A 20,832-nucleotide genomic window follows, 5' to 3' on the forward strand; every position below is an offset into this window, starting at 1 on the left:
GTGAGGCTCAGCGTGAAGGCCCCGAGGTCAGTCTCCAGGACCACAAAAAAAACCAAACACAAAGTGACAGGCCAACCCCGAATAGACCAGGATCCTCCCAGAGCTTGTTCCCGAGCAGCTCCTGCCCCAGCCCCCGTGGCTGCTATGCTGCCAGGTGTGCTGAGGTGGCCCTGGTCCTGCCCCATCCCCTTGGGTTCTGGTTAGGGTGGGACTCTGGAGGGGCTTCACTGGCCCACAGGTGCACAGGTGGATTGGTTGCCCATTGAAAAACCTGTACTGGGTTGGGCTTGGTGCTCGTTGGCCCAGCGTACCCCTGGGTACCCCAGGGTGAGCACAGGCCAGGGGCTGCTTGTGAGGAGAGAGACACTATCTGGGGCCCAGGGAGCTCTGAGGGTGTGTGTCCCCTAGAGATTGGTAGGGAGTGACCTGCCTGTCTCAGAGATGAGGAACTGAGGCAGCTGGGACAACATCAGGCCCTGTTCCTTGTGCCTGGTGGGAGTCAGGAGCAGAGATGGGCTGAGGGGAGCGGGGGGCAAAGGCCCACCCGCCTAAGCGATGCAAGGACGCAACTGCTGTGCCTGCCCCATGTCAGGAGTCTGGCCCTTCCTGCTGAGCAGCCTGGGCCCGCAGTAAGCCGGGGCTACTTTATACCTTGGGGGCTTTGCTCATCTGGGAGAGCCCTTGAACACCCGCCCCTGCTCCTTAGCCTGTAGCTCTCTCAGTCCTCAGGGTGTTCTCCTGGAAGAGGTGGAGAGAGGACGCACAAGGAGGCCTGGTGGCAGGCTTGGAGCTGAGCAGCCGTGGGAGCCCAGGCACTCTGACTCTGGAGACCTGTGCCTGACATGCCTGTTTCCGTGGTTCGTTTCGTCTTGTCCCTCTGAAGCAGGGGGTGCTTCTCGTGTGTGAGAGCTGAGGTCCCACCAGAGTGGCTCCCATGGTGCCCCAGGGCGGCTGCTTGCTGGGGACTTGTACACGTGTCCTTTCCATCAGCTGGCTTGCGAAGAGCAGGGGAGCCCAGAGCCTGCAGGGGCAGGTCTCTGCTCCACCCCACTGTGCCTTGCAGGTGTGAGGATCGAGGGCACATGCACCATAAGAGAATTAATCCCGGAAACACCCCCACCGGCTGTCTGTGGAAAATTATCTTCCACAATACTGGTCCCCAGTGCCAAAAAGGTTGGGGGACTGATGCTTTAGGCTCACAGAGCAACGTTGACTCTGACCAGAAACAGGAGCAACTGGACCTATTATGTATGTATATATGTATGATCTTTTGAGGCAGGGTCTCACTGTGTACCCTAGGCTGGCCTTGAACTCACAGCAAGCCTCCTCCCCAGCCTCTCTGGTCCTGGGATTACCAGCCCCCATTTCCAGCTTTTGGTGTTATTTATTGACAACACTCTCTCAGAGATTTGGAAGACTTTTAAGAGCGAATGTGCAATGAAAATATTTCTTTTACTTAAGGCAAAAGCTCTATTTTAAGCCAGTTGGCTTTGGGAAATGAAACCTGACTGTACTGTTTAACCTCCTGATTTCTGGAACTGTTGGCTGCTGAGCCCTCTGGACTTGATTTATGGGACTCTTTGGGGCACTTGAAGCAGCCTGGACACGGGAGAGGGCAGCTCACGGGCCCCAGAGAGCGTCCAGCTCTGAGGATGCAGCCTGGGCCCTGCGAGGGAGGCAGCTGTGAGAACCCGGAGAAGCTGCCTGGAGAGCAGTGGGGGCACTGAAGCCCTCCTGACCTGCTGTATCCACAGCGACTGTGAAACCCCATCACGAACCATCTTCATTTCCCCGTGTGCCCCTCGAGCCCCTGCACATGCACCCTGATTTTGGGGTGGCTGGGGAAATCTGGCCTCTGCCTAGTTCACTTAGTGGGGGACCCACACATAGGTGGGTCATAGCATGTGCCGTCCTACTGTCCCTTCAGGCTTATTCATGTGGCTGTAGCATAAATTACAGTCATTTTTCTTTCTGTCTTTTTTTTTCTTTTGGTGGTGGCTCTGGGAGTTGAACTCAGGACCTTGCACATGCCAGGCAAGTGGCCTAACACTGAGCTATACATCTCCAGTCCCTATCGTGCCTGTTTTAGAAACTCTTCTGTGTGTTTTTAGTTTTTTTGTTTTGTTTTAGTTTGGTTTTTTTGGTATCGGGGATCGAACTCGGGTCCTTGTGTTTGCAAGGGAAGTGGCGGAACCACTGAGCTAAATCCTGGGCCCTTTTTGTTTTGTTTTGTTTTGTTTTGCAGTACAAGTCATGCCACCAAGAATGTCTGTGTGTGATTTTTTTCTTTTGAATTGTTCCCAGAAGTCTTTAACAGCCCTATATGGTCCTGAACTCACAGATTAATGTGGGAAAATCCAGACCTGCATAGTTCTCTTCAGCCTGCTCTCTTAAATCATTACAGAGGGTTTTGCCTACCCACCTACTTCCATTCACAGCTCTGCACTCTGTCCTCTTATGTAATGCTTTGATTTTTATGCATTAATAATTTAAATTATGAAATAAATCCAAACATCAAAATTCAATAAGAGTGTAAGGCACCTCTGTTATACTGTATAGGTCAATAGGTGCTCACATTTTGCTTTGTATTTGCTTCAGATTCTTTGCTTAAGTCAAATATTCTAGATACAGCTAAGTCCCAGCCCTGAGTCTTCCCGGTCTTCGCCTCCCTGAGGTGTTCACTGTCCCACAGGGGAAGTTGGTGGCTTTTGTGGAATGTACTTGTTTTGTACATTGACTTTTACCTCAGGTATCTGTATGTGTAATACATGCGTGTCCATTCTTGCTTTATGTGTTTTAGGCAGTTACATAAATGCTCTTGTATTATATGTCCCTTTGATATTTCCGTCACTCCACATGATGGTCTGAGATTTATCCCTCCTGATGTGTGCAGGTCTTGTTGGGTCATTTAACTGCTGAGTCGTGTTCATTACGGGCAGACCTCAATTTACCCGTTTTCCCTCTGAGAGATGGAGGGGGAGTTCCTGTTTCCTGCCCCCCAGATATTGCTGGGGTGAACACCCAAGCACACACCTGGGTACACAGATGTGCCAGAGCAGCCTTGCATTGCACACCTGGAGGGCGGATGCTGCCTGGGCTGTGGCATCCCCAGCATTGCAGGACCCAGTGACTCCACCCTGGTACCGCAGCCCCTCTCATGCTGTCCCCAAAGACGTCCTTCCCTGATGTCCTCCTGTCTTTAGACCCAAGGCAGGCGCCTAAGAGCAGCTGTGGGAATAGCTAGGAGGAGACCGGCTTGTCCTTTCCTGCCGCTCCAGGCTGTCTGTAGAGACCTGGCCCCAACTCCCCCAGAGTTTTCAGAGCTTCTGGGGGGAGGCCAGTGAGGAGGGCACCTGGCTGGCGGTGGAGTGGCCTTTTACCCAGGCCTTGGCTCTGTGCCCTCAGCTGCAGCTTCCTGCAGCCTGTCCTTATCTTCCTGCCTCACAGCTGACAGTGCAGGCTGAGGAGAAGGTGGGGCCTGGCTCAGGGCTGACTCCCCCAGACTTGTGTGCAACCTGTACTGCAGGGCCCCTTTCCCTGTCTGAAACGCAAAGGATGGAGCCAGTGGTTCATTGACCTTTTCTCTACACCCACATCGCTCAGCTCACCTGCTTAAATTTTTGCAGTCAGCCTTTGGTCTCTACCTCCTGGCCACAAGGTGCTAGGCAGGCCTCAGAGGCCAGTAGGCCAGGGTGGGGACCTGGCTCGGGGGCTGCAGGACCTGGTGTTTCTCTTGACCTCCCTGTTCCCTCCCCGAGGCACAAAGCCACTGTGCCTTTCTGTAGTGAAGGCACTGTCCTCAGACCCCAGGGCTGACGGCTAGTTAATGCTGATGTAAGGTAGAGGGAGGCCCCAGGCCCAGCTGGTCCTCACTAAAGCCAGAGGTGAAGGAGAGCCCTTCCCTGTCCCTCTACCCGGGGTTGCTGCTGTCTGAAATTGCATTCAGCCAGTGTTTAGTGGGAATAACAGCAGCAGAAGAGGCAGGGCAAGTGAAAGTCCCTGCCATTGTGGCGCTTACTTTCTGCAGGAAGAGTTTTTATGAGCTACAGCCAGCCACTGCTGCCTGGGAGGAGTGAAGTAGGGGCTCAAAAGAATTGGGTTTCATTGTGTCCCTTTGTTCTGTGAAAAGCAGATGAATAAGTTATGCAGTCTGCTAGCAGGGGAACGCATGAGACAGGAGGTCAGCAGAACGGGGTGGTTGCCAGGGTCAGTTGGGTGGGAAGTGGCGTGCAGTACAGGGTGAAGGAGCTCCCCAGGTGGCCAGGGGTGAGGTGCAGTGCCCAGTGGGCTTGGGCTCAGTGGGCAGCGGTGCCAGGGCAGGTCCTCAACCTCAGAGGGAAGCTCTGGCTCTGATTTAGTGGGAAGAGGAGGGCCACAGTGGAAGGACGGCGTGAAGGGGACAGCCCTTCTGGGCCATCTTCATGCCCCCAGCGCAGGGGATGGTGGCTTGAGTAGGTAGAAGATAGGGAGGTGGTGAGCAGCCGCGCATTCTGGATCCGCCAGGACAAGGGCTGTTTTAGGTTGGGGAATGATGAGTTTGTCTATGCTGGAGTTCGTGCAAACACGGACTTGAGATGTGTGGCAGCAGGAGGCTGTGACAGCATGTTTGCCTCTCCATGGGGGAGCACACGCCATGCCTGCTGGCAGGGAAGATGTGTGCGAGCTGACACTGCGAGGCCTGGCTCAGTCTGGGCCACAGCTCTTCATCAAGGTGCCCGAGACAGGTGACCTCACCGCTCCAGCCCTGGCTGTCTCCTGCACACAGGGTGCGGGTGTGGTGAGGAGCTCGTGTGTCTGTGTTGCCACCTGACATATTTTGTTTCATTTCTCTGTGGTCTGGAGAGGAGCAGGTGTGCCCGTCTCCTGCTGTGTGCCCGTGGAAGCCGTGGACTGTGGGGCACTGCTTAGAGGGGGTGCACCCTGGATGCCGCCTAGTGGGTGTGTCCTCTGAGGGCAGAGGAAGGATTCAGGGAGCAGCGTGAGGTGCGGAGTCAGGTGGTCCTGGGCTGACATCACCTGACAGTGTGACCTCGGGGAGCGTGGGGAAGGCAGGGAACTCAGTCACTGGAACACAGTGGCTGCCCACGCTGTGCCTGGCATTTTAAACACGTCACACCCACAAAAGGAAATGATGGTCACAAGCAGCCATCTCCAAAATCAGGTCATTTAAATGCTTCCTTCATACTTATTACCAATGTCCCAGACCCAGCTGCAGTGTTATTACCCACTTAGCCTGTGTTTTAAACTGGCTCGCCTCTTTCTTTTCTCTTCTCTTTAGCCTCTCTTTAGGTAATATCTGAAATCAAAGTTCCAAAATGTTTCCACAGATTCTTCAGTATTTTACCCATCAAAATAAATCTGTAAGGATTAAAAGATTTGAGTTGTTCTCTCTTAGGTTTCCCATCGTACCCCCCTAAAGGGCTGTGGACATCTTGGGGAGCACTGGACAAAGGGCTTTCATGATCCTGGGAGAGCAGACAGCCTCTGCCCTGGGGTCTGATGGTCCGGGCTCTAGTGGGGTGCTCTGGGGGCCCCCAATCCCCCACATGGATCCCCACCCCTGAGAGCAGGAGAGGAGATGGGGGCCCGGGGCCACTGAGGCAGCCCAGGTTTTAGGCAGCCAGGCTTCTAGGGGAGGCCGTGCACAGGGCCAGCCAGAGGGCAGGAGCCTGGGTGAGGCCGCCGGCCTGATGGACGCCTCCGTTTGGCTGTGACTTGTTGAACTGCCTTGTTCCTCGGAGGTTGCAGGTCTCTGAGGGACGTGAGGATGAAGAGGTGGCAGGGGACACGAGCTGCTGAGCAGTGGATCCCACAGCGCGGCCACAGGTTTCTCCATCAGACCGTGAAGTGCGCCTCTGCCGCGCCTTGCATGCATTGCCTCCCCCATCCCAGGTCTTTTCTCGTCCTCTTTGGGTGGGGGGTGGGAAACATTCTGAAGAAAAGTGGTTTCCATTATCAGGGAAATTTAATACTTAATGGAAAAAAGCCAAAGCTCATGATTTACGCAAAAGGGGACCACAGGGATGCTTGTACTCATTATGCAAGGATTGTTTAAAAACAAATTCATTAAAAGTAGTCTTTCATGAGTGCTGAGAAAGATAGGCAGTGGCTCTGGGCATGTGTGTTGGGAGGTAGGAACAGAGCAGCAGGTGTGGAGAGGCCAGGTGACGCTGACGGTGGCCACCTTGCCCTGGCCGGCTGGGAGACCCAGTGACCCCTGGCCAGGTGGCCATTGGAAATGAGATGGGCTGTGTGAAAGAAGTTATGGATGTTGCATGCGGGCCCCTCAGCTGTGTGAAGAATGTCTGGCACGGCAGGTGACACATTCTTGTTGCCCCTATCAGCTGGCCACGAGCACCTGCTTTGTCCAGAAGTGATTGCAGGCCCATCCTGTGTCCCTTGGAGTCACTTAGGCTCATTCATTACTAGCCTCCAGGTGTAGAGGCCTCACTCCCTCTGTCCCCGGGCTCTTCTGCTGCTTTTCTCTGACCCCACCTCGTCGAGTGTCACGGCTCCATCAGGTGCTCTGCTCTTGTCCCTGGTGGTCATCCTGGAGGTGCACGTGGCACCCCCAGTGACCGGGGGTTGGCAGGGCAGCACACCTGTGGGACAGACTGACCTTATTTTGTCGGTTCTCCTAGGTACTCGCTGGGATCTGCTTGCCAGACACCCCTTACCCTCGGGGTGAGGAGTGGAATCCAGTTCCTTAGCATGGGGTCTCTGTCCTGCTGTCCAGAGGGCTTTGTCTTCCTGGGGACTGGTGCTGATTGTTCTAATAGAGACCCTGAGTCTACAGAATGGAGGCTTTGAAGGGCCTCGGATTTAGCTCAGTGGTGCCGCCACCTGCCTTGCAAACACAAGGCCCAGAGTTTGATCCTCGGTACCAAAAAAAAAAAAAAAAAGAATGGAGGCTTTGAAAGAGGGGAGGGGTTTATCCATTCGCCCCCTCACTACAGGGGAGAATGTAAAAGACAGTGAAGATGGGTGGGGTGCACGGGGAAGCTGATGGCTCGAACTGGCAAGGGTGGGAAACCGTGTCGTCCTCTGCACCTCCCCTCCACCCAGGGCAGAAGCCCAGCCTTGCTTGCCTCAGTCACCTTAGGGTGACTCAACTAGAGCCTCTTCTTCTTTCTTGCTTTGTGGTACTGGGCATTGAATCCAGGCCCTCACTCATGCTAGGCAGCTGCTCTACCATTGAGCTACATCTGCAGCCCTTTTTCTTTTCTTTCTTTCTTTTTTTTTTTGAATTTTTGAGCCAAGGTTTTGCTAAGTTGCACAGGCTGGCTTGAACTCCTGATCTTCCTGCCTCAGCCTCCTGAGTAGCTGAGATGGTAGGCATAGGCCTCATGCCCAGCTTCCTTTTTTTTTTTTTGGTGAAAACTTCACATCAATTATTGTTTTTTACCTTTTCTATTTAAAGCTAACAAATTCAGAACTTTTTTTCACTTGTCCTGAGAGATCATTGTTTTCAAAATGAGTAAGGGTTACAGGGAGGGTCAGTATACAGCATTGCTAAGGGACGGTGACTTTATGACCAGTTAGGGATTAAAAAGAGAGATCAGGAGACCTGTTGTTCCCCCCATCTAGTTATCTACCTGTTTCTCTGTAGTCCTAAAAACGGCATTTAAGGAAACACCTTTGATGTGAGTGTAGACATACAATTTTAAAATAAGGTATAGTTATTCTGACACAGCTGGCAGGCTGGGTACAACATTTATTAGGCGACAGCTCCTGCTGACAACGTGAGACACTGCACCTGCCTCTGCTGGACATTCTGCCCAAATGGACAAAGGAGGAGGCCTGGGTTTCTGAGGTTTAGAGTTGGTCCATGGAGGAGGAATCTCTCTCTGTTGGGGAGGGCTGGGAGGGGAACCCTGGGGCAGGAAGGAGCTGATGAGTTCGAATCTTACCCACAACAGTCCTGCAGGGCGACCACTCCGGCCATCCCATCATCCCTCCTTTCTGGGTCCTTGGGTCTTTGCTGTTTGCTTCTCCTTACTACCTGCAGCAGGTGAGCATTTGCCGAGCCTCCTCAGAGTGCACCACTGTGCGGAGAGGCAGACTTGCAGCTGTGAGGGAGACAGATGGGATCCCGCCCTTCCGGTACCCACGGACTGGAGAGAAGTTGGGGAGAGGTAGGCGGTAAATGATGCAACATTTAAGAATTTGACATGTCAGATGGTGCTAGGCCTTATGGAGAAGCTGAGTCTGGTAAGACACTAGCCAGAGCAGACGGTGTATGTGGAGTGTGTGGTATGCATGTGTGTTTTTGGTTGTGGGGGGTGGCCGCTTTTTTGGTGGGGGAGGATCTTAGAAGGTGACTTTTATGGATGACTCAATAGCTAAGGATCCAGGCTTGGGAAGATTCCAGGGAGCGTGCTCTAAACAGAAGGGACAGCTGGTGCAAAGGCCCTGAGGTGTACAGTGTTTGGCACATTTGTGGGACTGAAGAACCACCAGTTTGTTAGCAGTTTTTTTCTTTCCCACAGAAGTAAGCTTTTTCCCCCCAGAAAATCATTTTCCCTTCAACTCTTGTTGGAATTGGAATTGGTTGGAAGATTACTCAGATGAGCAGCATGTTTGTGCTGGCCAGCCTTTCAGGGTGGAGTAGGGCCTCATCAGCCCGCTGCGGGGCCCTCGGAATAAGCCATTCGGTCCTGCTTGTTGCCCCATCTGTCCTGAGAGTGCACTGTGGCCAGGAGGACAGTGGGGGACCTGCCCTTTCTCCTCTTTGGAAACTCGCCCGTGCTCGCCACCAGGCAAGACCTGCCTGCTCCTCTATGTCCTTCTTGGTTGGGGGAGCCCGAGAGCAGGGTTCTGGCATGGGGGAGATATTGTGGGCCATTGTGGGGCAGGTGTCCTTTCTCGGAGACTTTTTCTGATGTACAAAGGCCTCTTCAATTCAGAAGGGTTAATCTACCCATGGGTGGCATTGCTTTAGTAACTTTGGCAGCACAGCCTGTAAATAGGTCCTTCCTGCTACTCATGAAGGGTGTGGAAGGAGCCTTCTTTTAGGCCTGGCAGCCCCAGCAGAGGTGGGACCAGAGTACGGCTGAGCATAGCAAGGGAGGACCCGGGCCTGCCTTCCATCCACAGCGTTGAGGAGCCTGGAGCTTTGATTACTGCCTAGTATGTCTGAGACTACATAAAAACAGAGTATTCTTTTCTCAGATCTACCATATGTGCTCTAAAAATACAGTAACTGTTCCAATAAAAAATTATTACAGTGAAGGACACATTGCCATGAATCCCCCTCGAAATATTCCCCCTTGTTTCAAACACACTTGTCCCCCCATTCTTGCCCCTTTGGGAAGCAGTTCTAGAAGTCTCTTTAGTTCCACTGTTGTGGCTGCCTCGATGTCCTGAATTGATTCAAAATGCTCACCTTTCATGGTCATTTTGGCTTTGGGGAAGAGCCAGAAATCACACAGTGCAGGCTTGGGTGACTAGGTGGTGTGTCCTCATCCAGCCTTTCTGTTGGATGGCTCTGGGCAGTAGCATTTACTGGGCTTTTGATCACATTTTGTAAAGGTACTCATGAGAGAGACTTCAGAACTGCTTCAGAAAGTGGCAAGAACGGTGGGATAAGTGTGTTTGAAGTGAAGGGGAGTAATTTGAGGGCGCTACATGGCAGTGAGTCTTTTAGTGTAATACTGTTTTAAAATTCAAACATTCACTGAATTTTTTGACCATACCTCATAGGTATCCTTGTGTGGATGAAGCATTCTAACTGTAATGACACCCATTGTCTTTTATTGAGTGCCTGCTACGTTGCTCATGGAAAGCTCATGAGATAGTCACCAGGATTGTTTTTTTGTTTTTTGGGGTTTTTTTCTGTGGTGGGGGAAATCTAATGCAGGGCTTCAGCACACTAGGCAGGTGTTCCACTGCTGAGCTACATCCCCAGCCCTCTTTCCCATTTTGTAGATGAGCTATGGCACAGGAGTATTTCCATCTGGAGTGCCCAGCATCTAGGTGGCATCTTAGCAATGAGCCCAGGACTGTGCTTTTAGTAACGGGCCACTCTGCCTCTTAAGTCTCTGGCAGCCCCAACTCCACCACTGCCAGGCACCCCCTGAATCCCCCCGTGGGATGTAACTGTGTGGAGTTGTGCTTGCCACCCATGTGGGCATTTCTGTTGCTTCTGGCAGCTTCCTGGCGGAGTCCAGATGTTGTCACAGAATCCTTCCCTCGCAGCATTCCGGCATCCCCTCACAACAAGCTGGGATCTGTTTGCTGTTCCTGCAGGAGTAGAAGGGTCTGACACTCGGCCATATGCACCAGGAACCTTGGATTTGGGTCGCTCTCCCTGGGCTTTGTGCTGTCACCCTCCTCCTGCAGCCCTTCTGGGGACATCTCCTGTGGGCCTGGCCTCCAGCCTCAGGGCACTGCTGCCAGTCTCAGGCTTTCCTGGGAACCTGGTGTGGTCCTGTGCCCAGCGCCAGCCCTCACCACTGCCCTCCTGACCCCAGACATGTGGCCATGAGCTAGCTGAGTCCCAGTGGCGAGTCCCAGTGGGGCTCACCAAGCGATAAGTGAGCTTTCTTCACCAAAGGGCTTGGCATTGCTTTAGGCCTCAGTGAATGTGCCCAGGAGCTGTGGCCTCGCGGGGCTGGGCTGGCAGAGGTGCCTTGTTTCTGCCTGGCACCAAGCTCTGCCGTGGCTGGTCGCTCTGCCTCCAGTGCTGGAAGTGTCAAGAGTTGCCTTGCATGGTGGAATACGAGGTGAGCTTTCCCTCCCTCTTCCTTCCTCCCTCTTTTGAAAACTCCTTTCCAATTGGGTTGAGTCTTTCTAAAGTCCTTATGTTACATGGTACTTTCTCTATTACATATTTTCTTTTGGACAACAAAGTACTGTTTGAGACACATTAGCCTAAAAAAAAATCCTAGCCATTACTGAGTTTAGATGCTTCTAAAACTCCCTTGACAGAACTAATTAAAAATAAAAGGAGGCAAAGAAATTGAATACAGATTTAGCCATTATTCCTGGTGGGTGGCTGACCTCAGAACTGTAAGTGTGAAATGTTGTTATAAACAAACCTTTTAAAGATCACTAATAAAAGGAAGAGTAGTAGGTGACTACAAATACATGATTATAAGCTGGTGACAAAAACCAGCTGCCTTGCCGAGATGAACACAGGTGATGCTGTGGAGTGGGGTGACCATTCCAATACCAGTACCCCCAGAGTGTGCCAGAGTGTGTCCTCAAGGCGATGCCCTGATGACTCAGACAGAGTTGGGGTAATAGAGGTGGTACTGTTAGTGCACACGAAGGGTTTCAGGAAAAAATTATTTTGTAGTGCTTTATAATTAATAGGACTCTTAAATTTTAAATATGTACATATCAACAAATTAATAAAGGTTGCAAATAGTGATTTGACTTTTTGTCTGCATCCATCCCTAAAAATCGTATGTTCCAATTGGCATAAACCATTGCTTTGGATCCTGTCATTGGCCAGTTGCCTTCAGTGTGGGTGCCAGTCTCTCTTCCCCACTTTCCAGTTTATATGGTAACGCTTCCTGCAGCTCCCGAGGCTGGGGGCTTGACAAGGAAAAGGAGATAGTAGACAGGTGGGCTGTTTTCTCCCTTAGTTGCCTGCTTCTCTCTTCACCCTTGCTTTGTGCCCCAAGCCAGGCACCAGACCCTGGCCTGGTGTGGGGGGCCTAGAGTGTACTACACGGGGTTGCTGTCTCCAGGCAGGTTGCAGTAGGTAAACTTGTTTTTGTCTTTGGGAGGACTGGGCATTTTGGATTCATACTCGCAAGTGTCCATGATTTGCTTCTTGCTGCATGAGTGTATTCCATGGAACATATTCATTTATCTTTAAGAGGATTTATTACATGAAATATTCATGGACACAAGCTTCACAGTGCAGCTCTTGGAACAAATATACTAAGTACAGTTTGTCCTCAGAAATCTATTAATACTGATGGGTTGCAATTGTTGCCTGAGAAGCTTTGGGGTGACCTGGGGCCAGTGGAGGAACATGCTGGCTGCTGCCACCTCTTTACCTTCCTGGCTTGTCTGGTTACAGCAGGCCCTGCTCTGTGTGTGAGTGGGTGCACGCCTGTTCTTTCTCTCCCTTTCTGATGAACACAAAGGCTCCACTTCTATGAGAGCCTCTTATCAGCTTCCAGGTTCTTGTCTCATTCTAGCTCCCAGTGATGGCCAGGAGGTGTAATGAGACTCTTGGGAAAAAAACTGGCTCATGAGTGATGGCTGATCTTGGAGGAGAGCGGGTTTAGGGGACCAGGAGGAGACAGGGGAGGATGCTCAGGCTTAGGAACAAGAGCAGCTTGCCAAGCCTGAGATAACCCTAACGGCCGCTGTAGGAGTTTGTATTGCCATTCATGTTTTACCCAGGAAGAGATGGAAGCTCAGAGAGGCTCAGTGACTTGCCCAAAGGGCAGTTTCTTCAGTTTAGCTAACCTGTGTCGATGGGCTGCCTGTGTGAGGTCGGGGCCTAGACAGGGCATGGAGCGGTCCCAGCCTCTGGTCTCAGGAATACCCCATCTTGCAGATATAGAGACAGACCTTGAGGGTGAGTCCCACAGAATCAGTGGATCCCCTGTGAAATGGGGTACAGGAAGAGTCTGGTGGATATGGATGATATGGGAAGGTCAAAAGACTGCACAGGAGTTCACCAGGGATTGAGGGTGCCTGGTTCATTTCTTTCCAGTCCCCAGGGGAGGGGATACAGAGCCACTACTGCAGATGATCCTAAGCCTTGCTGGGGAATTTGGACTGTAACCACTGGCAAGGAGGAGCCACTGGATGTTTTGAAGCCAAGGAGAGAAACAGAAATTGTATATGTGAAAATTGTATATGTGATTATAGAGGTACAACAAGGGCTGTTGGGAAAGATGAGGTAAACCTGCCAGGGAAGTCACAGGGGTGAGAGGCAGCCACGAGACAGGTGCAGGAGGTGAGAGACATAATTTGAGATTAATGTTGGGGAATAGACTGGGCTCCTTATCTCAGGCTGAGAGGCCACAAAAAAAGAAAAAGTCAGATTCAAAGAAAACAGGCAGCCAGAAAAGGCATGAAGCAAAACAGTGTCTCAGAAATGTTAAGAAACTTTCAAAAGGCTTTTTTAGAGTTAACATAAAACAAGTTTTAGTGAATGATGAGAACCAACATGGGATATAAGTTTTTCTAAGGTTAATAGTGTTCTGGAAATTGAAGAACTAAGGACCAAAGCAAACATGTGAACTAAGAGAACTATAGGTTAAAGAGAAATATATGAGAAATAAGATATATAGGAAATATGAGATATAAGAAAAATATAGGTCAAAAGCAGAACCAAAAGTAGAGAGGAGCAGAAACGTCAGTTTATGGCCATTGCAGGTCTGGAATATGATGACAAAAGGCTCTGGAGGTGTAGGTGACATTAGTAACCTGGCAGAATCAAGGGCAAGGTTGAAGGTAAATGATGGAATGGAGTCCATCTGTTTGAGAACTTCTCAAGCAGTGTCTACACTTGTTCTTTCTCCTGTTGGCAGGGCCACCATCAAGATAAACAGGCTGGTCAGGGGATTCACAGGGTGGATTGGTCAGCTTTCCCATTTTGGGGGCACAATACTGGACATTCACAATGTAAAGGAGGAAAGCTTTAATTTAGCTCATGGTTTCAGGGGGGTTTTAGTACATGATCAGCTGGTTCCAAAGTGGGAACATTATCGTGGAAGGATGTGGCAGAACAGAGCTGCTCAGTTCATGGTGGCCAGGAAGCAGAGCAGGGGAACAGTGCTGGAGAGGAAGGAGTGAGAGACCAGATATAGATCCCACGGTCACACCTCCAAGACCCATTCAGAAACATTCAGAAGTGTGTTTGACCAATCCCCTGTGTGGATCCCAGAGCCAATCAAGTTGACGCTCCGCTTTAACTGTCACATCCCACTCCTCAATATGATACCCAAATATATCTTCTTAAACTATACTTACTCTTCAAATAAATACAAGGTCATAACTCCACCTCAACATGATACAAGAAACAAGGATCATACATACAACCAAAACACGCTAATCTTCCCCCAAAGTTTTAGCAGTCCCAGCATTGCTAAATGTCCAAGTCTGCTCTGAAACTCAAAGCAAACTCTTAGCTGTGAACTTTTGTGAATATAAAAAAACAAGTTACATAATTAAAAGGTATAATGGTACAGGCTTAATATTCCCATTCCAAAAGGAAGAAATGGGGATATAGAAAAGAATCGGACCTACACAAGACCAAAATCCAGCAGGACAAACATGTTCATATCCAGCATCCATGGCACATGGTGGTGAGATGCACATTCCCAAGGGCTTGGGTGACCCCACTCCTATGGCCTTGCTGGTTGCAGTCTATATGGGCTCTCTCTTGGGCTGGCTTTGCTTGCTGTCAGCAGCTTTTCTTGGCAGATGGTCCTGGAACCTCTGACTTCTTGGTTCTCCACTGTACCTTTGCCTTCATTTCCACAGATTCACACACTGCTTTCTCAAGGGTTCCTTGCATGGCCTTCCTGGAAGGCCTTTCTTTGAAATCTGGATGGATGCCTTCTTGATCCCACAACTCTTGTAGTGTGCATGGCAATAAAATCAGTATCACATTGATGATGCCAAGGTTTGTCACCACCACCCCTCCTCTGAGCATCTAGATGGATGAACAAAGTGAAACAAATCTTGGCAAACACATTCCCCAGGCAATCCTTGTTGAGCAGGGATCCAGGGGATGGCTATCTTCTCAGATGAAAGGTTTATGCTTTGCACCCTTGAGCATGCCATGATTGGGGTCTTGCTGATTTCTGAGATGCCCTCAAAGCATTTTATTCCTTCTCCCTGTATAAAATACTTAGTTTCTTTTTAATGCTGCTAATCTCTTCAGCAGGCACACCTACTTTGGTCCCACCTTTTCAACTCATTCCTTTTGGGGCCAAATTTAAGTCTTTCAGATTTTTCTGCTATCATTTTTGCCCCAGATTCTCACTATTAATCTGGATAAAAGCACCTGCCAGTACCTGTACCACAGCCTGGATGTTGAAATTCGGGCTTGAGATTTCCTTCACCAGATTGATTAGCCTCCTCCCCTTAGTCTCAGTCTCCTGCAAAATCTCAGGATGTGGGCAAACTGTGGACAGATTGTTTTTGACAGAATGTAACACACATGGCCTCTAGTCCAACTGCCCATGAGGTCTTTGTTCCCAATTGAAACCATCTGAGCCTGTCCTTTACTGTCCACATTCCTGTCAGCATTTTGATCTTCTGAGCTCTGACCAGAATCACCTACAGCATTCTAAGGCTTCTCTAGCTGGCATCTCCAAACCTTTCCAAACTCTTTCTGCAAAGCAGTTCCAAACGAGATGGTCAGGTTCAGCCACAGCAATGACCCCACTCCTAGTATCAATTTTCTGTATTAGTTAGCTTCTTATTTCTGGGATACAATTCCTACAATTTAAGGATGAGAAGTTTAATTTAGTTCAGGGTTTTAGTCCATTGGTTGGCAGGCTCCAAAGAAGGAACACCATGGTGGAGCAAAGCTACTGAGTCCATGGCAGCTGGGAAGCAGAGCATAGGAACAGTGCCAGAGAGGAAAGGGTGAGGGACCATATATAGACCCCAAGGTCATGCCTTCATGACCCATTCAGACACACCCAGATGTCAGAGCCCGCATGGCAGAAGGGTTTATGGAATGAGAAATGACAGTGAGAGATTAAGAAAGACAGACAAAGAGATATAATAAGGTAGAGGTAGGACCAGGTGGGGCTCTAACTCCTGATGGGAGGAAAAGACCCCAGGCAAATGGTCACAAGTTTATTTATAGTGGTAAAGGTAAAGGAAGTGTATGAGCTGGTCTGTAACTGAGCCAGGAGAGTAGCTAAGGTCTGCAGGACATTATGTTTGATGTTTATCTGGTGAATAAGTTGAGGAGGAAGACAGTCTTCTTCTCCACCAGGCCTTACTCTGCCACGCCCTCTTGTTGCCTGTCCACAGGAGGAAGTGAGTTAGGCCTGGCCATAGTGATCTACAGTGCAGCCCTCCCAGCACCCAGAAGTACTCTACAGATTCTTCTAGGTGGATCCCAAAGCCATTTAGGTTGACAATCCATTTTAGCCATCACACATGGCTTCATCTTTTGCTGCTGGCATCTTTTCAGTTGGGTTCTTGGGCCTGGCATTGGTGTAGTGATGATGGAGCAGCCAGGTGGCATTTGGTGGGCTTATCTTGTCCTGTCTGCTACTGGGGAGGTGGGTGGTAGAAAGAAACCAGCAGTAGACCTCCAAGGAAGGCAGAGGAAGGAGGAGAAACACCCAGGCTTCTGGTTTGAGTGCCTATTCTGTGTAGTGGAGCATTCTGGGTGCTGTGGGGAATGTGGAGCCACAGGGAAAACCTGTAAGAGACAGGAGCAGAGTGTAGGGTCAAGTGGTATCATCTGAGGCTGCAGCTATTATGGGATGGACTTCTGATCTTTTGGAATATTGTCGAATAGGAAAACCAACCCAGGGTCTGGTCAGTACTTCCATCTTAGAAATTGCTGATATCCCCCTCCTTTGCTGGTTACTGTTGAGGAGAGGAAGTATTTATATTGGAAGGAACATAGAGCCAGGAATCCACGACCAAAGTCAAGTCCTGACTGGGCTGGGGATTTAGCTCAATGGTTCTGCTGCCTGCCTTGAAAGCGCAAGGTCCTGAGTTTGATCCCTGGTACCAAAAAAAAAAGTCAAGTCCTGACCATGTGTCCTTATTAGCTGTGTGACTTTGGCAGAAGGATCATTCTGGGCATCTCCTCTCTCACTTGGAATTTGGAGGCTGGACCAGTGTGTCTCCTCCCTGGAGCCGAGGTTGTCATGGGGATCAGGGTGCGTATGTGAGAGTATCTCATAACTGCAAAGCTGATGGCTCCCCTGGACTCTGAGTGCTTTGAGGAAGAGGGTAGCTGGTTATTCCTTGTACCTCTTACAGCACCTTCAGAGGGTCTAAGTGAATACTCCAGGAGTGTGGCTTGAGTTAGCGGTGAGTTTCCCTCAGCACTTAGCATTTCCTGGTGGCCAGATCCTCTCATTGTTCATACTCCTGGACAAGGAAGATGGAGCTGGGGCATCTGATGGGCCCACGGCATACATGCAGTGGCCCCTAGGAGATGACAGTGCCCAGAGCAACATTAGCAAGTCATGCCGAGGATCCCGAGTTCCATAATCTGATGCCTTGGTGTGGCTTTCTGTCCCTGGACACACAGCTTCCTTCAGGGTGGCTTGGCTTGAGGTTCAAAAGCAGAAAGCCCTTCCCCTCCCTGTCCTCCCTCCCACTTCTCTTCCCCTGCTCACCCCCCTCCATGTGCCTGTCCCCAAGCCTTTCCTTACTCTCATTTGCTCCCCCTCCACCCTCAGCTCCTGCTCGCAGACCCTGGAGAGGCCGTCTCTGTTCCTGCCTCTTGGGTGCAGGTGTGTGTTGGGTGTCTACAGCCCAAGGTGAGGTCTGATTGGCTGACTGCTGCGGTTTTCCTGCTCCCACTACAGGTCATCTTCCACGATGTGGCTGTGTTGACGGACAAGCTCTTCCCTGTCGTGGAGGCCATGCAGAAGCACTTCAGTGCTGGCTCAGGGACCTACTACAGCGACTCCATCTTCTTTCTCTCTGTTGCCATGCATCAGATCATGCCCAAAGGTAACACGGTGCTGGGAGCAGCAGCCCCGGGTATCTGACTGTGTGCACGGAGCCAGTTCTTGATCCCAGAGGAGGAGCTCCACTGAGATGTGGGACAGGGCAAGGAGCCATCCCATGGGCCACAAGGCCCCCTATGCTAAGAATCACAGGCAGGCCCCGGGTTGTGTAGCTCCAGTCCTAAGGACATGGTGTGAATTATGCAGTGTGGTGTCCCTGGGCCCAGGGGCTGCAGCTCTGCCCCTGGCTCTTACACACAGCACCTTCTCCTGACCCCACTTTCCCAGGACGTAGTTTGCTCATATGTAAAATGACAGAGCTACCATCCAAAGATATTCTGTCTCATTTGAATCTGTACTTGTCTGATTTTCAAAGCTCAAATCCAGACCTGAGAAGCACCAATTATAGACCTGGCAGGACTTGTTTTGAAACTCTAATGTGTGTTAAAAGGATCTGTTGGGCTTCTGTCCCCCTAGGGAAGGAGAGGTACAGTTGTCTGGTCTGTTGATGGGTGCAGCTTGGGGCGGGTTGCTGACAGTAGCAGTTGTCCTTGACTGGAACCCTTCAAGGGGTCACCTTTGTGGGCTGGATTCTCCTCCCAGTGGTCTTGATTGGTTCTGTTGGCCTGGCCATCATTCAGCATCTGGTCACAGTGGGCCACGGCCTGAGGCCTTAGGGGTGAGGAATGTGTGTGGAAGCCTCGGGGCTAGTTGATTTTCAGACAACTTCCAGACCTGGCAGGGCTGGATAGCCCAGAGAACATTCAGGCCGCTTGGTTTAGGCCTGCTGCTCTCACCCAGCAGAGCGGAAGTGAAAGAGGAGTCAGGAGCCAGTGGTCCACCAGACACTCAGGAGTTGCACCTCATGTCTCTTGGCAGGTATCATGTCACCCAGAGAAGCAAGCCCATCCACAGTGCCTGGGACTGTCCCCACCCCTGAATGTTCTCTTGTTGCAAGGCAAGGGCTCCAGGGACCCAGTGAGCAGAGTCTGAAAAACAGAGGAGACAGGCTCACTGGAAGGGCACAAGGAGAAGACCTGTTGTCCATGATGCTTCATTTTGTTGTCCAGGTGCAACTCTATCAGCTCACCACATCCGCCACAATCCTGGGTGGTGACCGGTAGAGCTATCTGAGTAGTTGGGTCACCTGCCCAGGGTTCTATAGCCATTTAAGTGACAGAGCTGGGATTTGCATCCAGGTCTGCCTGGCTTGGATCCTGTCTCTCCAAATGGGAGCTCCTCCGATCCCATCAGGTAGCTCACATGGGGCCTCTCTGAGTAGGCCCAGTGCAGGTACAATGGGCAACTCGGACTTGAGAAGGGTGGGTCCCTGTTCTCCTAAATCCCAGGGGGAAGATGAATGTAGGTGCTGGTCCCAGCTCTGCCACCGGCTGTGTATGTGGCTTTGGCTGAGCCGCTTTATCTTCCTAGGCCTCAGTTTCCCCACCTGTAGAGTGAGGGGCTGCACCAGTGAGCTGTTTCAGTCTCCATTCTGAGGATCCAGGGTACACCCCCTGGGGTTTGTCCAGTTCTGCGGAACCAGGGGAAGAGGCCTCTACCCACACCCCCTCTCCCATGTCCTCACCCACACCTAACTGTCCATCGTGCTCAGGCTTTGGTGTAGGATTCTGTGGTCAAAGAGTCCCATGGCTCAACGAGCTGGGCCCTAAGGGCCTGGCCAGTGCTTCTCTCTTGCATGCTGGGCAAGCCTTGCCGCCAAAGGGCAGGAGAGGTCTGGAGGAAGCACACTGGCCTTCTCCTTACCTCCCTCTTGTCAGCCACTGGGTCCCTTCCCATGGGTGCTGAGCTCACCTGGGTTGTGCCCCAGAGTGCCCAGTGGGAGGTAAAAGGCAGCTCCCTTGGTTTGCAGGAAGAGAAACACCACCCACCACCACCCCTCTATGGGGAAGACCAGGCCATGAATGGTGAAGGACAGGTGACAAGGCAAGGAGCTGCCCAGCCACCCTGCCTCTGGCTTTCCAGCCAGTGAGAAGTGTTATCAAGGAAGGCCTCCCTGGCCCTTCTGGTCTTGCTCTGCCGGGAGGCCGGGCTTTTAATCAGGGCCATGTATGCAGAGAGAGCTCTGCTGTGGACAGGCTGGGCTTTCTGGGCCTTGTGGGTGGCATGAGGGGTAGAAGGAATTTTAGCCCAAAATCCCAATCTTTTCTTGGAGCCTTTAGCTGAATGAGAATGCACTTCTGGAGATTGGTTTTTACATACTCCTAAGACCATTTGGTAAGGGAAGGGTTAGGAGGAAGCCAGGAAGTAACTTGGGCAGTGCGGGGATTCCTGTGGCCTCAGGGCCATTCTGCAGGGAAGCCTGGCTGTGCTGCACCTGCCCACTCTGCCAGGTCCCTCGGGCTGTCCTTTGGAATGGAATGCCTGGGATTTTTCCAGAGGACACGCCATTTTCAGATGTCATTAGCACTGACTTGAGTTGATCATGGATCTTTATTGCTGCCTTTTATGTATTCAGGTTTTTTTTTTAATTAGTGTTTTGTGCTTTGGTTGATGGTTTTGTTCTAGTGTAATAACAGCATTCTTTCTGTTTTAGTTATTTTCCTTTCTTCCCAGGCATTCTTTCCCTCCAGGAGAGTGAGGATGAGTAGGTGGTGCCAGTCAAGCTGGGGAGTTAGGATTTGGGAGGTCCTGTCTGGGGCTCCAGAAATGTGTTTGAACCTCTTTTTTTTTTTTTTTGGTATTGAGGATCGAACTTGGGACCTTGTGCTTGTGAGGTAGGCAGCGGAACCACTGAGCTAGATCCCTAGCCCTGTGTTTGAACCTCTTTCTCTTTTGCCTTCTGTACCGCAGGTACTTTAGAAAATATATTTCACTCCTATTTTTTTCTTTTTGCTGCTGGGAATCTAACCCAGGGCTTTATATGTGCTAAGCAAGCACTCTGTCCCCAGCCACATCCTCAGCCCTATTTACTTCTTTTTCTATTTTGTTGTCTGAGAACAATATTAAATGAGGGGGGGGACGACTATCCCTTACTACCATATAAACATCATTACTGCTAATTCCTTGATTATCATCTTCTCATGTTTTCCCAACATGAAGCATTTAATACATTTAGGCAAAGTAGAAGTTATACTTTGTGCTTAGGTCATTCAGAGCTATTTTTATATATCAAGATGTGAAATTGAACTTTCATTCCAACTCAGAAAAATGAAATGACACAAGTAAAGTTGTATGGTGA

The 20,832-nt window shown here is 50.6% G+C and overlaps 1 protein-coding gene across 2 annotated transcripts in view; it reads left to right on the top strand.

Moving 5' to 3' along the window:
* Xxylt1 (xyloside xylosyltransferase 1) overlaps positions 1 to 20,832 on the top strand; it is a 142,836-nt gene that overhangs the window by 11,898 nt on the left and 110,106 nt on the right. For both annotated transcript variants that reach the window (XM_021255397.2, XM_004834752.3), the window contains exon 2: positions 17,490 to 17,637. In XM_021255397.2, coding sequence (XP_021111056.1) covers positions 17,490 to 17,637 — 148 coding nt within the window. The remainder of the gene's footprint in view (positions 1 to 17,489; positions 17,638 to 20,832) is intronic.

Source organism: Heterocephalus glaber, unplaced genomic scaffold (assembly GCF_053883595.1).
Source record: "Heterocephalus glaber isolate CG9 unplaced genomic scaffold, H.glaber_assembly_v1.0 deba00001504, whole genome shotgun sequence".
Taxonomy (NCBI): Eukaryota; Metazoa; Chordata; class Mammalia; order Rodentia; family Bathyergidae; genus Heterocephalus; species Heterocephalus glaber.